Source organism: Schistocerca gregaria, chromosome 7 (genome assembly GCF_023897955.1).
Source record: "Schistocerca gregaria isolate iqSchGreg1 chromosome 7, iqSchGreg1.2, whole genome shotgun sequence".
NCBI lineage: Eukaryota > Metazoa > Arthropoda > Insecta > Orthoptera > Acrididae > Schistocerca > Schistocerca gregaria.
In genome coordinates, this window is record NC_064926.1 from 223,092,334 (window position 1) to 223,105,130 (window position 12,797).

General features: G+C 36.7%; 1 protein-coding gene across 1 annotated transcript in view; it reads left to right on the forward strand.

The window, feature by feature from the left end:
* LOC126281447 (sodium channel protein para) overlaps positions 1 to 12,797 on the forward strand; it is a 1,486,858-nt gene that overhangs the window by 1,361,963 nt on the left and 112,098 nt on the right. The window contains exon 36 of the mRNA XM_049980418.1: positions 8,036 to 8,139. Within this exon, the coding sequence (XP_049836375.1) occupies positions 8,036 to 8,139 (104 nt within the window). The remainder of the gene's footprint in view (positions 1 to 8,035; positions 8,140 to 12,797) is intronic.

Genomic DNA, 12,797 nt, shown 5'->3' on the forward strand with positions numbered 1-12,797 from the left:
TAGGACCACTGTTTCCAATGTGATATTGAAGCGGAAATGTGAAGGGACTTCGTCTGCTGACTGACAGAGACTGCTGACAGTTGAAGAGGGTCATAATGCATAATAGGCAGACATCTATCCAGACTAGCACACAGGAATTCCAAACTCTGCATCAGGATCCACTGCAGGTACTATGACAATTAGGCAGGAGGGGGTAAAACTTGGATTTCACGGTCGAGCGGCTGCTCATAAGCCATACATGATGCCGGTAAATGCCAAACAATGTCTCGCTTGGTATAAGGAGCATAAACATTGGACGATTGAACAGTGTAAAAACATTGTGTGGAGTAACGAATCACGGTACACAATGTGGTGATTTGATGGGTCTGGTGAATGCCTGGTGAACGTCACCTGCCAGCGTGTGTAGTGGCAACAGTAAAATTCGGAGGCAGTGGTTCTATGGTGTGGTCATGTGTTTTGTGTGGCACTATCATAGCACAGGCCTACGTTGATGTTTTAAGCACCTTCTTGCTTCCACTGTTGAAGAGTAATTCGGGGATGGTGATTGCATCTTTCAGCACGATCAAGCACCTGTTCATAATGCACAGCCTATGGCAGAGTGGTTACATGGCAGTAACATCCCCGTAAAGGACTGGCCCACACAGAGTCCTGACCTGAATCCTATAGAACACCTGTGGGATGTTTTGGAATACCAACGTCGAGCCAGGCCTCACCGATCGACATCAATACCTCTCCTCTGTGCAGCACTTTGTGAATAATGGGCTTCCATTCCCCAATAAACCTTCCAGCACCTGATAAAACATATGCCTGTGAGAGTGGAAACAGTCATCAAGGCCATGGGTAGGCGAACATTGTATTGAATTCCAACATTACCGGTGGAGGGTGCCACGAACTTGTAAGTCATTTTCAGCTAGGTGTCTGGATACTTTTGTTCACGTAGTGAAGCATTTGGAAATGGTCCCTAAGTTAAAAGCATGATGTTCTCTGCTTCCTTTTTTGCTAAATGTAATGGTGGTGCCCACAGGCTACCAGATCTGCAGATGGAACTTGGTTGCATCACTTATTCAAATTCTGCCTTTGCTGTAGCAAATGGTCAGGATCCAATCTATTAAAAAACCATGGCTATTGAGTGACTGGTTGTCTGGGTATTGTCTTGCTGTGGTGCACTGTGGTGTGCAGTACCCTATCTAAATGGCTGACTTCTTCCGGGCTGGCCCGTGGTACAACTGAATTATTGGATGAGGCGATGGCATTGGTAGCACTGCTGCCTGTGGTACCTGTGACCACCTCATTGCCTATCTTAATCTGAACCGTCCTGAAATTGATTTCCTGTCAATGGTGCTGAATGAAATCTGCTCCCAATATTAGCTCAATGGCATTAGCTAGCACACTCCTCTATTGGAACTTCTTACTGTAACCCAGGTCAGCTGTCACTTGTCTATCACCATATGTTATAACAGGTGAGTTGTTGGCTTCTGTAAGATGGGGAGGTGTGGTCCTTGTTGCAGCTTTGCTCCGTCTGAATGTTAGCATACTTACATCTGAACATGAGTCGATAAGATAGCAGCAGTTTGCCTTCTTATCCTTCACATTCAAACAGCACTATAATATAAATAAGCAATGCAATTCATTGCATGTGAGGTCATGGTCAGTTTGTCATTAATAACTGGGCTAATATAGAGCTCTGTGTTTTAGTTATTTTTGCTTAGATCATTTACAATGCTTCCATGACTAGTGATGGCTCATTTGTTACTATTCGGCACTCTTGTGGAACAGTCTGGCCTAATGTATCTACTGCAGGAAGCTGTGGCCATTTGGGAATTTGAGGTGATCATTAAAATGCCTGTGAGGCCAGCACACTGGGTGAGGTTGTTTCACTTGTACCGTTCAGCTGTTATGTTGGATTCTGCTGGTTTGATGAATCTCTATTTACTTTACATTGCCATTAGCCACTTGCTTCACCAACAAAGTATTCACCTGTTTGCAACTGAAAAATAAAGATTAAATGTCAGTTTTCTTACATGCCATCACACTCGTCTTTACTGGTTGTGGTAGTTGTACTAGCCATACATGATGTAGCGTTGTCTTTGACATTGCTTCTTCCACAATGATGCCTCTTAGATGGCACCAGAATACCGGCAGTGTCAAGCTGTAATACTTGCTGCATGTGTTAATCCATCTGTTAACAAACCTGGCTAAGTGTCCCTCAAGTGGCAATATTGCTGCTGCAAGGGTGAATTTATTAATGTCCAAAATCATTTCAACCACCTAGGCATCCAAGCTGTTAACTGCCACAGTGTGATTGCTAGTAACATTGTTATGCAATAACATTAAATCTAACATTGTGAACCACAGTTCTGGTTTGTCTGATAAAAACTTTGGATTACGCATTTCCATCAACAGAGAGGAAACTATACTAGATTCAGTGGGTGAAGTGTTCGTTGTATTTACAGTCTGTCTCTCAGTTTGCAGAGACAGCATTGCATCATTTTATGTTGCAATTTAAGTGTGACAATCGTTAAACTGCTTTTGCAAATATTCTTGTAGATGTAAAAGCATTTTTTTCCATTTAGACTCATTTAATGTAGTGATGTTGGATTCTTCCATCATTCAAGGAGTAAATGATTCAGGGATACACACAAACTGTAACTAACTGGTTTTATTCCCACAGTTAAAAAAGTACAACTTGACAACTGAATGTAAACATAGAATTGTCAAACTGAAAAGCAAAGAGTAAACATAACATCCATTTTGCTTTAGATTTTGCAATACTTAGACACCATAAAACATGTTATTGAATATTTTTATTAGTCTCGCATAGCCCACAAACATATTGATATTTTAGTTTGATTTTGGAGCCAATACAAGTGCTGTGCATCACTGCATCATTCCTCTACCAGTTCAGTCACTCCAAGACATACCATGCTGTCAAGATTCCTTCTAATTTCACATATTAATGCACTTTGGTTTAAGTGTGATCAAAACACACACCACAGTGTGTTGTTTCAGATTTATGTTATATGGAACTATGAAAACTGTGAACAATTTGAAATACATATTACTTGGTGGGGCAACCATTTTGTTTGTTTTGCGTGAATATACTCTATTAATTGCAACTGTTTTCACGGCACTAAGCTACTCACTTGTGTCTGTGTCTAGCAGCACATAGTCCTCTGTGATATATAGCTTCCATTATAACTGATGTTTCATAGATGAATTTCAGTGATTGCAATAAATTTCTATTATCATTATAAAGTGATTTTTATGGTTATAGTGACAGTTTTATCAACTAAGAATTTCTGTTTTGTTTCTCTGGGAAGGCATGTTTTTTGTCCCTTATAATAGCTGTGAAGTTTCCCTGGAAATTTGGTATCATATCCAACTCATTCTAGGTTCCACCCATCCCCACATATTTGAAGTTGTTGTGTACAACTTTGATTTGCTAATTAGGTCAAAAAATAAGTTTACTACTTAAGTAACACAATAAATTGTATTGTCTATACTACTATTATGAATTTTTTTTAAATAACAAATTTTTTATTATGCTTGTTGTTGGGCATTCATCTGGGCTGTGGATTGCCACTTCATCATCCACAATCTCTTCTGTTCTTTCACTTGTGCACTTTGTTTTATAAGATTAGATGATAATTGCAATGCTCAGTCACAATGCTTCAATTATTTTCTGACCAAGGATACCTACAATGATTTCATTGTGAGTCTGGCCACCCTTCATTCCATCAAATTGACAATATTCAGGAAGGTCATATATCAAACAAAACAGTGATGAAATCATCTATAGATTCTTCCTCACACTGAAATCATTAATTGAATTCCAGTTGCTCATAGATTACATTCATTTTGGGTATAAAATGATCATCAAAAGATTTTAATTCTTCTGTGTATTCTGTACACTGTTTCTCTCTTACATGTAATATCAGAAATAAATCCTTACCTTCTGGACACATACAGTTAATTGATGACTTTATCTGTTGAGATTCTGGTTTTAAATTCAATACCTAAGCATCTTGAAATCATTGAAATTATGTGAGCCAACAAGGCCATTCTACTGTGCAACCAAAATTAAATGATTAAGACAGTTGCCAAACTCTGTGCACCATGATTGTGAATTTATTTGTGCGCACAAAAAGTTTGCAAAACTGAACAACTTTTTAGTAATAATTATTCTTCTTGTTTTGCCATTGCCCCCATGTATTATTCACTCAAACAATAATACCCAAGGGTGATTGGTAAATGTGAGAACTTTCTATCTGCTTCCACATCAACTGTTTCTAATGTCTTCTACAGATCAATTCAAAAAATATATGGAAACATACAATGACACATGAACTGTGTATCTTCAACACTTGCTCTTATTTAAATAATGTGAAATTAAAAGATTTATTAAGTGATTCACATTTTAACATATGAAAACAATATTCTTGTCATCTCAGAGTTTTCAGTGTGGTATCTGATAATGTATCGTGTGTTGTAGTATTACTGGCCTCTGGGCACTGTTCCATCATCTTTTCTCAAATGATGGAGTGCTTAATATGTTTAGTGTGATGATGAAATTTGAAGCTGTGTGTCAGTCTAGCTGTAGCTTCATTTCAGTCTGAAGAGAGGGAAGTTATATTTGTTTCAGCTTTCCCAGTTCTCAGAATTAACTTACTCAGCCAGATGATTTCCTCGATAGCATAATCTGTAGGAATAATGCTTGCTTCAGTGATAGATGTGCCTATTATAGTTTTTTATTCAGCCATGAAATAGGACCAACAACATGAATTATTTCAGAACCTAATGGAGCAGCTAATCATAGTCTATAACAATGAAGACAATCAATTATTGACAAAATTATTTAACTGGATAGACAAAAAATCTACTCATCAAGTGGTGGCAGAACACACATAAAAGACGGTTGTAATTGGCAATATTTCGAAACCTGTGGCTCCTTCTTCAAGCAGAAGGGTTGAAGGGGATGGAAAAAGGGTGAAGGAAAAGCCCTGGAGGGCTAGGAAAAGGGGTAGATTTCGGGAAAGTCACCCAGAACTGCAGGCCAGGGAATACTTACTGTACGGGATGAGAAGGAAAGACTTCTCATCTCATATGGTAAGTCTTCCCTGACCCAGAGTTCTTGGTGACTGCATCACTATGACAGTTAAATATACTACAGCTCACATTTTGATGATAAACAGTGCTCAAATCAAGTGTTCCAAAAATATACTCATTTCATGTATCCTAGACTGCAGAATTGATCTTGAATGACAATATATACCTTAGGCAATATAAGGTGTTCCAATCATCAGTTCCATAAATGGTCAATTTCTGCATTTGAAGTCTGTGTTTCCTTCAACATACATGACAAAATAGCTTTGTATTCTTCAAAATACAGTCACTTCGATACATTGATTTCATATGCTTTCTGACTTATTTTATACTGGACCCATACTAAACCACTTAATATCAAAATTCAGGAAGAATGATTTTGGTTTCAACGTTATTTTGAAATAAGCTTTCAATTCATTGGTGAAGTTACAGTGTTCTCTTGATCTGTAATTTAAACCTATCTATCAACCATGTGGAGAGGGATGATTAGCTTTTTATTGCAATATTCTTAATATGAAAACATGTGTTTGCTTCTTTTGTCTTTTTATATCACTCTGGTTATTGCATATGTACAGTTTGTTCAAAGTCCCCATGTGAAAAAATGGAGTGGATGCATCAAGTTACAGCAACACAAAAAATGGAACAAAATGTGCATATCTTTGTTGTTAGACTAAAGATCAAATCTTTTAATCACAAATTGTGCCTTGTACTTGTCAACATTTCCATCTGGTTTAAATTTTATGTGAGAAACACATTTACAAGGTATGGTCTTTTCTCCTTTTAGGAAACCAGTCAGATCTCAAATCTGATTTTCTTCCAGTGCCTTCATTTTGCTGCCCAGAGCTTGTTTTCAGTTGACATAATATTTGCACTTAAGTGCTTTTTTGTAGCTTTCAGGATCTTCTTCTTCTGTGCATTCTTCATCTCCATATTCCAAGGCACATAATGCACATAAATAGATGTATCTGGAGTTCTTTATTTCATATATTTTTCCATGCAGAGATTTTCTTTATTGTTGTACTTTAGGGTCTGATGGAAACTCATTCACACTTCTTTATAAGCATTGAAACTGTAAACCAAAGAAATATACATTGTCATGAGGAAAAGTCATATGCCATTCACATAGCCATAAAGGCTGAAAGAAAGGGCAGAAGTGAAATAAAAGTAAAAATATGATTTACAGAAGACAGAGTGCTACAACTTAAAATGAGAACAGCCTTACACAAATAAAGGAAAATTTACTCAATCACAAACTAAACTCATATACAAATCCTGAAATATCATGAAAATAATAAAAAATAAGAAGAAGAATTTCCCAGTGTCAAATTTTAAGAAGTTGATGTGAAAATAAAGAAGCTTTTCATTTAGAAAATAATGTCTTTGAGGATGATACAGTTAAGTAAAATCTGAAAATGTGTAAGTTCCTGTAAAAACAGTTCACATCCTCGCAGTATTCAACAACAGCATAGTAGAAATTATTTATTATTGGAATTGAGGCTTATAACTTCTTATTTTATTGATAAGTCAATAAAAATTGTAATATTTATTAAGTTACAGTACAGATTTCATACCCTAAAAGAAATGTTGTATTGGGGTAAAAGATTTGTTAAGACATGGATTTTAAGTATGTTTAGATGTGAAACATGCTCACTCTAGAAAGAACAAGACAAATAACATGTGTAAATTGATGTTTTAAAAGCATATGTATTAAGTACAGCAATAAACCATTTGCTTTAATTTCGTTTATTTAATCAGATATTTGATGTATTTCAATCAATACATGTTGTATCATTACATATAGGCCCTGAACTTTTGGTTAAAGAATGACAATTACGTAATGTATTCTACAATTTTGTTCGTGTATAGCACAGATTACAGCATAATGTATATATGTGCTGTATTAAGATCTTTACAATTTATGGCTAATCTGATGTATCTTCACTCATGATGTGCATGTTTCCAGAGACCGCATGCCTATTTAGTTCACAAGCCTGCTAATAGAGGCCACCTTGTTCAGCCCCCTTGCATGCTCTGGTGAGCCGCCAAAGAAACAGTATTATTTAAGCAATCACAAACGAGTGTAAGCCTATTCTGACACCTGTATTACTGTTGCCCATTCAGTGTGTTCGGTGCTACATGCAACCTGTACTCCACTGTTTCTTACGTTGGCTTTACAGAGTACTAGATTCCATAAATCATGTTTGTTCTCACTGTAACATAATACCCTATGTGTAGATGGTTTGAATAAGTAAAGAATGAAAAACTTTTGGCAGTAGCCTTTAAGTGAAAGAAAAGTAACTTCTTGCCAAAAACATGTTTTTAATGGATGGAATGAAATATTATTATTTGAATTTGGATACAGGCAGGAGAAAATAAAGAATTAACAGCACTAAAAATGATTATTTCAGTGACTGATATTCTATAAATGCAGAAAATGAACATGAAACATCTTTCAACACTAGTGTGATACCTAAAGAACTTGACAGCATAACAAAACATATACTAATCCTCATCAATGTTCCTCTTCTGATCTTTCTCTCTCTCTCTCTCTCTCTCTCTCTCTCTCTCTCTCTCTCTCTCTTTCTCTCTTTTTCTCTCCCCCCCCCCCTCCCTCCCTCTCCCTCTCCCTGTTTCGTGTGTGTCTAAGCGTGAGTTTGTGTAGATGGGTGTGGTATGGAGAAGATGGTTCTTTAATTATTTCTGAACTCTTAATACAAATAATGTCACACAGGCTTAATTTGGTTGTCTTCAGCTAAATGGAATAAGTGTTGTTTCTTTAGTAATTGACCTGAAAGGTTGTTAGAAAGTTTACCCTTTTTCCAAATAGAAAATTGTGATTTAAATCTTCCATGAAAATAATGGAAAATTTTTGTGCTAAAAATGTGAGCAATGTTTCGGCAAATAAGTATAGTTCTTTTCCTCCTTTACGCAGGTGGCTCTTTGGAATTGTTCATGACTGAGGATCAGAAGAAGTACTATAATGCTATGAAGAAAATGGGCTCAAAGAAACCCCTAAAGGCTATACCACGTCCAAGGGTAAGATATAACAACAGAATGTGAGGCTTTTTTTCTACTATTGAAGATCTTTTAATATCTGAAATTATTTTATTACATTCTGCAAGCTAATTGTGCACTTTCACTGCAACTGTAAGATCACATCCAAAGCCTCCAGTTACTGTTTTACTGTAGGATCTTGGGACACACTATCACAATATTATTGACTCAAGTCACCATCTACAAAGCTGATTTGATGAGGTTCCCCATTCCCATCTTTTCCAGATATCCTCTTCCCCTCAGCATGGCTGTCACATATGGCATCATCAGTGATATATCTTATATATTCATATCCAGGCCTTTTTTTTCTTTTTTTTTGTTATTCCTTCCGCCATCTCTTCAACAGTAGTTTTCAGTAACAGTTAATGTTCCAACATATGCCCAGCCGTTCTACATTTTCACTTCATTAAGTAACATTCCTGCTGTCAAAAAATACCACAACCAGATACTTTTTAGACATAATTAATGTGTAATTAAATGAGATTATTACAACATCTAAGGAGTTTTGAAACACAAAGTGTGACTTGATTACTTGTATACTTGGCTTAAAAAGATTTATCTAACATGATTGTCGTTCTGTTAATTCTTCACTTTTTTTTCCCCCAGCAAAAGTTAGTTACATATTTACTGGTTCCATAAATCAGTTTCATGATAACTATTATTAGGAACATGTCAAGAGAACATACATAGAACACTACTATACAACAAGAAAAATAAAGAATAATATTTATATGACTATGTGCTGGTCATTTACAGGCTACCTTTTTTTTTTTTTTGTCTTTGGTATAAATTTCTGAAAATACATATGTCATTGAGTTTAAAAAAACTAACAATACCCTCTATTGGGTTTAATACCTATTTGCTCAAATTCAGAACTTGTGATAGTGTCATCATTGCATAAATTGGTTTTCTTAATTTTTCAAAGATTGGTAAGTCCAGGGTGGAATAACAACAGTATTATGATATTCACCATATAGAGGAGATGTTGAGTTGCAGATGGGCACATATGAAAAGATTGCCTTTCATTTAAGCTTTTGGCCAAAGCCTCTTCTTCTGGAGTAGAAAACACGTTCACACTAGCACAACTCACATACATACATGTGACCACTGTCTCTGCCCAGCCACAGCAGCCTAAGCAGCACTACACCTTCCCCCACACCTACCTTGCTGTTCCTCCCCCTCTCCACACCAGCCTCCTCCTTAACCCCCCAACACTCACACCAGACTGCTTTTGCAACTAGTGCTGTTGCTGTCTGCAGTCTAGCCACAGTGACCAAACACCAGTGATTGTGAGGTGTGTGTGTGTGTGTGTGTGTGTGTGTGTGTGTGTGTGTGTGTGTGTGTGTTTTCTATTTTGAAAGAACACCTTTTTTACCAAAAGTGTAAATGTATGGCAGTCTTCCTGCTGTGTCTGTCTGCAAATCAATATCTGCTCTATGTGGTGAGTATGTCCTTTTATGTCATAAGAGATCAATGTGATGCTCCCAAGAGAGATGCTTACCTAACATTACTCCAAGAAAAGCAATTTTATCATCCAATTTTATTTCTCTGCCATCATCAGATGCAACATTAGTTGGACTCCATCAAGATGGTGGTATAGTTGAAAGTCCATTAGATATGTTTTACTAATGTTTTGGTGCAAGTGATTATATTTTAAGTAATTTTTCAATTCAAGTAAAGACACCAGAACAATTTTGGGCCAGATCATTCCTGTTGCGTCCTCATTAACAACTCTTGTGTCATCTTCATAGTGAAGTACTTTGCTATTATGCACAGTGGGTAGATCAGTAACATACGAGGACTATTCAGAAGGCAAGGTCTGATTGGTCGTGAACTGGAAACCACTGTGAAAATTAAAAATGTTTTATTTGCAACAGTTAGCTACACCTTCCAGCTATTTCTTTAAAATAGTCGCTGCACCTAATTAGACATTTGTTATGGCATTGTACCAATGTTCCAATGCACACGTCATAGAAGGCAGCCACCTGTGTTTTCCAGCAATTCTCTGCACTGGTCTGCACCTCAGAGTCTGTGTCAAAATTTGATCTTCATAGCCAGGGGTTCATGTGAACAAAGATGAGAATCAGTGAAGGGGGGGGGGGGCACCTCTAAGCTATATGGAGGGAGGGCGATCAAAGACTTCCCATCGAAAATGCTACAGGATCATCTTAATTGTCCCTGCAGTATGCTGCAGTGAAGAAGGAAATGATGACAGTTACAATATATGGGCTGAATAAAACCAGGTGAGATCTCATGGCAGGCACCATGACTTGGCAGGAGACACTATTTTCGAGTCATCTTTACACGATCACTGTGCTCTCAGAACTGAAAATAGTGATGTGATACGTTTGAGGGCTTAGTAGACATACTGTGCGCCCAACACGTCTATACAAAGCTTCATTGAATTTTCACTTTGGTTTCCATTTTACATCTGATCAGGTCTTACTTTCTGAATAGCCGTTGTATAGTAGAAATAATAAAGGCTCCAGAACTGACCCTTAGGGTATACGAAACTACTGTAGCTATACTTCTTAAATAATGTTACCCACTTTGTGTGTGACTTGTGTGACCTGATGAGTTGTGTAGGTACTGTAAGAAACTTTTTGCTGTTCCTCTGATACCACAAATTTCCTGTTCATTTAGTAGTAGCTCATGAGATGCTGTGTCAAATGCATGTGACACATCTAAGAACAAATATGCCACCCTATATTATTAATCTAATTACTTAGTAATGTATGCACTTGCTGAGTAGCCTTTCCTAATACCATGTTGGGTTTCTTGTAACACTTTTCTTTTTTTACAAGAAATTTTAGTTATATCAGTGCAATAATTTGTTTTAATACTGTTCTTAGGATTGGAATTAAACAGATTGGTCTGTACTTTTCGACTTTGTCTGTACTGTGTTGTTGATACAGTGGTTAGATTATAGCAAATTCTAATTTAGTTGAAACCACACATTTATTCAAACTTTCGTTGAATACGTGAATCTGAACAGGAAAGAGTGGGTGTTTGCATCTTTTTAGTAGAGACTTTAGTCTCAGTTTTGTTTCTGACTGTGTCTGTTTCTGTTGTATATGTTTTATAAATAAATGGTGGTTTTTGTATCTGGAAAGGAGTTGTATAATCATCAGCACTAGAATTAACACATAAGGTATTTGAATTAATAAAAGTTGTGTTAAAAGGGTTACTGACCATATAAGAGTCTAAAATGCTTACACTATCAGTCCTCATTTGGCTTAGATGTCTGTCAAGTCTCGCATTTACACAATACCATACTGATTTGCTAATGTTACTTAAGTTTGCTGTTTTTTGTTGTATAATTTTCTTGGTGTAGCAGTACGTGTATAACCCTTGTTAATAGGCTTTTTGGCATGTTTGGTAGTTGATGTCTCTGGGAACTCTTTATATATTTTCCAAGTAATAAACATTTTCTGCTTCACTTGTTTCACTTCTGAAGGCAGTCTTACATGGTTTTGAGCATATTTATTTTTTAAAGTAATTAGACATCTTGGGCTGGATGGGCAAAGATGATGTTATAAAAATCATTCCACTTGCCTGCAAAATTTTTTTCGTAATATGTATCATTCCCTGTCTCCGGCTTCAGTGTAGACTCGACTATTCTAAAGATTTTAAATACAGAATTTCCATTGTCTGGCAAAGATGCAGAGAAGTTAAGGTTTATTGTATCAACTCCACAGGGGTCTGTTCTCTTTTCAGAAGAACACTGTGGGCAAAAGCTAAATGTGTAACAGTCTTTTTGTTGTGCCTTGCTGCAACTCAGTGTGTCATCTTTACAAGTAGCAATCTGTTCTTTTCCTAATATTGTTAATATTCCAACCTGGAGTTTCCGTTGTTTGCTACAGTTATCTAAGTTGGTGCAAATGTGAAGATTAACCTCAGCATTCACAACAGAAAATTCAGCCAAGTGTGATATCTATGGTGTCATTCACTTTTTGAATGCAGAAAACACTCAGCATTTGCAAAATTACAGCCGAATGAAACAGTGCACAGAGGAAAGTGCAATGACTGTGTCTTCCAGGAGAAAATGGTGAAGCGTTTTCATTGAAAGAAGAATGAATTTACATGATGATCATTGTAATGCTAGTCATCACTCATTTTGGAGATATTCAAGTGATAAACACAAGATACAGATACTTTACTTCACATGGTACATCTCTACCAGAAATTTCAAGTTCAGTTGTACAAAATGAGCTCAAAGATCATCTAAGCCACAAAAGAGGATGTGAATGTTGTGTTTCCAAATTATTGAATAGAGACCATCAAATTGGAGCTGCTCTTCATTTCTGAAACAAATACCAAAAAAATTATGACACATTAGTCATTTGTGTTGTTAAGGAAAATGAGACTTGGATTTTATATGAAACTTGGAAAGTCAAACATCAAGCAGTGGAATGATGTCATACGAATTCCTCAAAAAACAGGAAAGCAAAGTCATACTTGAACACAGGAAGGCCATGGAAAATGTTTTAGGCACCGTAAAGTAATACTCTCCCCCTGAACCATGGACCTTGCCGTTAGTGGGGAGGCTTGTGTGCCTTGGCAATATAGATAGCCGTACTGTAGCTGCAACCACAATGGAGGGGTATCTGTTGAGAGGCCAGACAATCGTGTAGTTCCTG